The sequence below is a fragment of the Orycteropus afer genome, unplaced genomic scaffold (genome assembly GCF_000298275.1).
Source record: "Orycteropus afer afer isolate SDZICR_OR568_19922 unplaced genomic scaffold, OryAfe1.0 scaffold00184, whole genome shotgun sequence".
Classification (NCBI taxonomy): Eukaryota; Metazoa; Chordata; class Mammalia; order Tubulidentata; family Orycteropodidae; genus Orycteropus; species Orycteropus afer.
In genome coordinates, this window is record NW_006921771.1 from 4285755 (window position 1) to 4287359 (window position 1605).

General features: G+C 40.6%; 1 protein-coding gene across 1 annotated transcript in view; it reads left to right on the plus strand.

Moving 5' to 3' along the window:
* Positions 1-1605, plus strand: part of CUNH3orf52 (chromosome unknown C3orf52 homolog) — a 48547-nt gene that overhangs the window by 7458 nt on the left and 39484 nt on the right. The window contains exon 2 of the mRNA XM_007947441.2: positions 1114-1243. Within this exon, the coding sequence (XP_007945632.2) occupies positions 1114-1243 (130 nt within the window). The remainder of the gene's footprint in view (positions 1-1113; positions 1244-1605) is intronic.

Genomic DNA, 1605 nt, shown 5'->3' on the forward strand with positions numbered 1-1605 from the left:
GAAGCATCATGGGCCTTTTAAGGGCCAGTGGAGGCTGAGAGTGGGTGCCCCTATGGCAGCCAGACATGGCTATAACCTAGAGCTGTACACTGTGATGCTGGGAGCCTGTGGACAGAGGGATGTGGATGTGCTCTGCAGTCACACAATAGGGATCCGGCCTGCCGAACCTCTCTGAACTCCATGTTTGAAATGAGTGAATGCCTGCCTTCAGGGGGTGTTGGGGTTAAGTAAAATTGTGTTGCTGCTCAATAAACCATAGCAATTGTGTGCTCTGCCTCACTGTGCCCATTGCAGCTGGTTTCTTAATGTGTCCTTTCCCTTCCTAGGTTCTAATAGAGCCTATAGTCTGGACCACAACAATAGGCTCTTAGCTCTGTCTTGGTGTGTCCAGTCTAAACTCAACTCCTGTGCTCCAAACCCTCCAACAACTCCTCAGTACACACCAAATTAAGTCCATAATTCTCAGGCAGCACTCAAAACCCACTCAAATAGGCTCTAAACTTTCACCCTCTCTAATCTGACTCTCGTCACTCTCTTCTGAAACCCATGTTTCATTCAGACTGGTCTGCTGGCCAGTCCCGTTATGGATCAACACTCTGAGTGTTCTTTCCCTTGTTTAGAATGCCATTCTTGATTCATCCTTCAAAATCTCACCTATCCTCTTTGAAAGCTTTCTTTATCTCCCTAGCTTAGAGCCACCAGAGCATTTTCTTGACAATTTCCTTGTGAGGTTCTAGTCTCTCTCTTCTATTTATTTGTAAACTTGACCCAGTAGACTGTAAACCCCCTGAGGTCAGGATCCTGCAACTTTCATTTCTGTATTCCTGATGCATAAAACAAAAAACAAAACAAAACAAAACAAAAAAACAGTAGCTGTCAAGTCAACTCCAACTCACGGCGACCCCATGGCTGTACAACTCTATTCCACTGGGTTTTCAATGCCTAATTTTTCAGAAGTAGACTGGCAGGTACCTCTGGGTGGACTTGAACCTTCAGTTTTTAAATTAGCATCTGTACATGTTAATTGTTTGTACCACCCAGGGAATTATAGTAAGTACTACAAAATATTGGTTGAAACAAATGACTGCCTTGCAAACATCCCCTGTTTTTTAGGCTACCAAGCAAAACCCCTGGAGCTCCTGTAATAAGAATTTGGTGGGAAAGTGTAAACTGTGGATGGTCATTGCCTCCATTTTCGTTGGTCTCATTATAGTCGTCATCATAAGCTTGTGTCTTCTTGGAGGTAAGAAGATGTAAACATGAATAAGTTGACACATTTTAAGAATGTTAATGCTTATGACTTAGACTGAAATGGAGGGTGGGCTTATTCCTATTTCATGATTTATAACATCAATTTGAAACTGGTTTGGAATATGTTCTATGTGTGAGAGATATAAATGATTCTTTGTTTTATTTATTTTATTTTATAATTTCTGGAAGAAGTCTGGCGACCACGTTTGTAATAACTAACTCTCCCCGTTGTACTTTGGAGTAGTTGAGCCTTGAAGAAGTTTCTTAAATTTTAATATATTTCATTGTATACCTGCCTGCTTGAGATTTTTTTTTAAAAAAAATTTTGAAATAAAAATAATTATTGTACTTGAT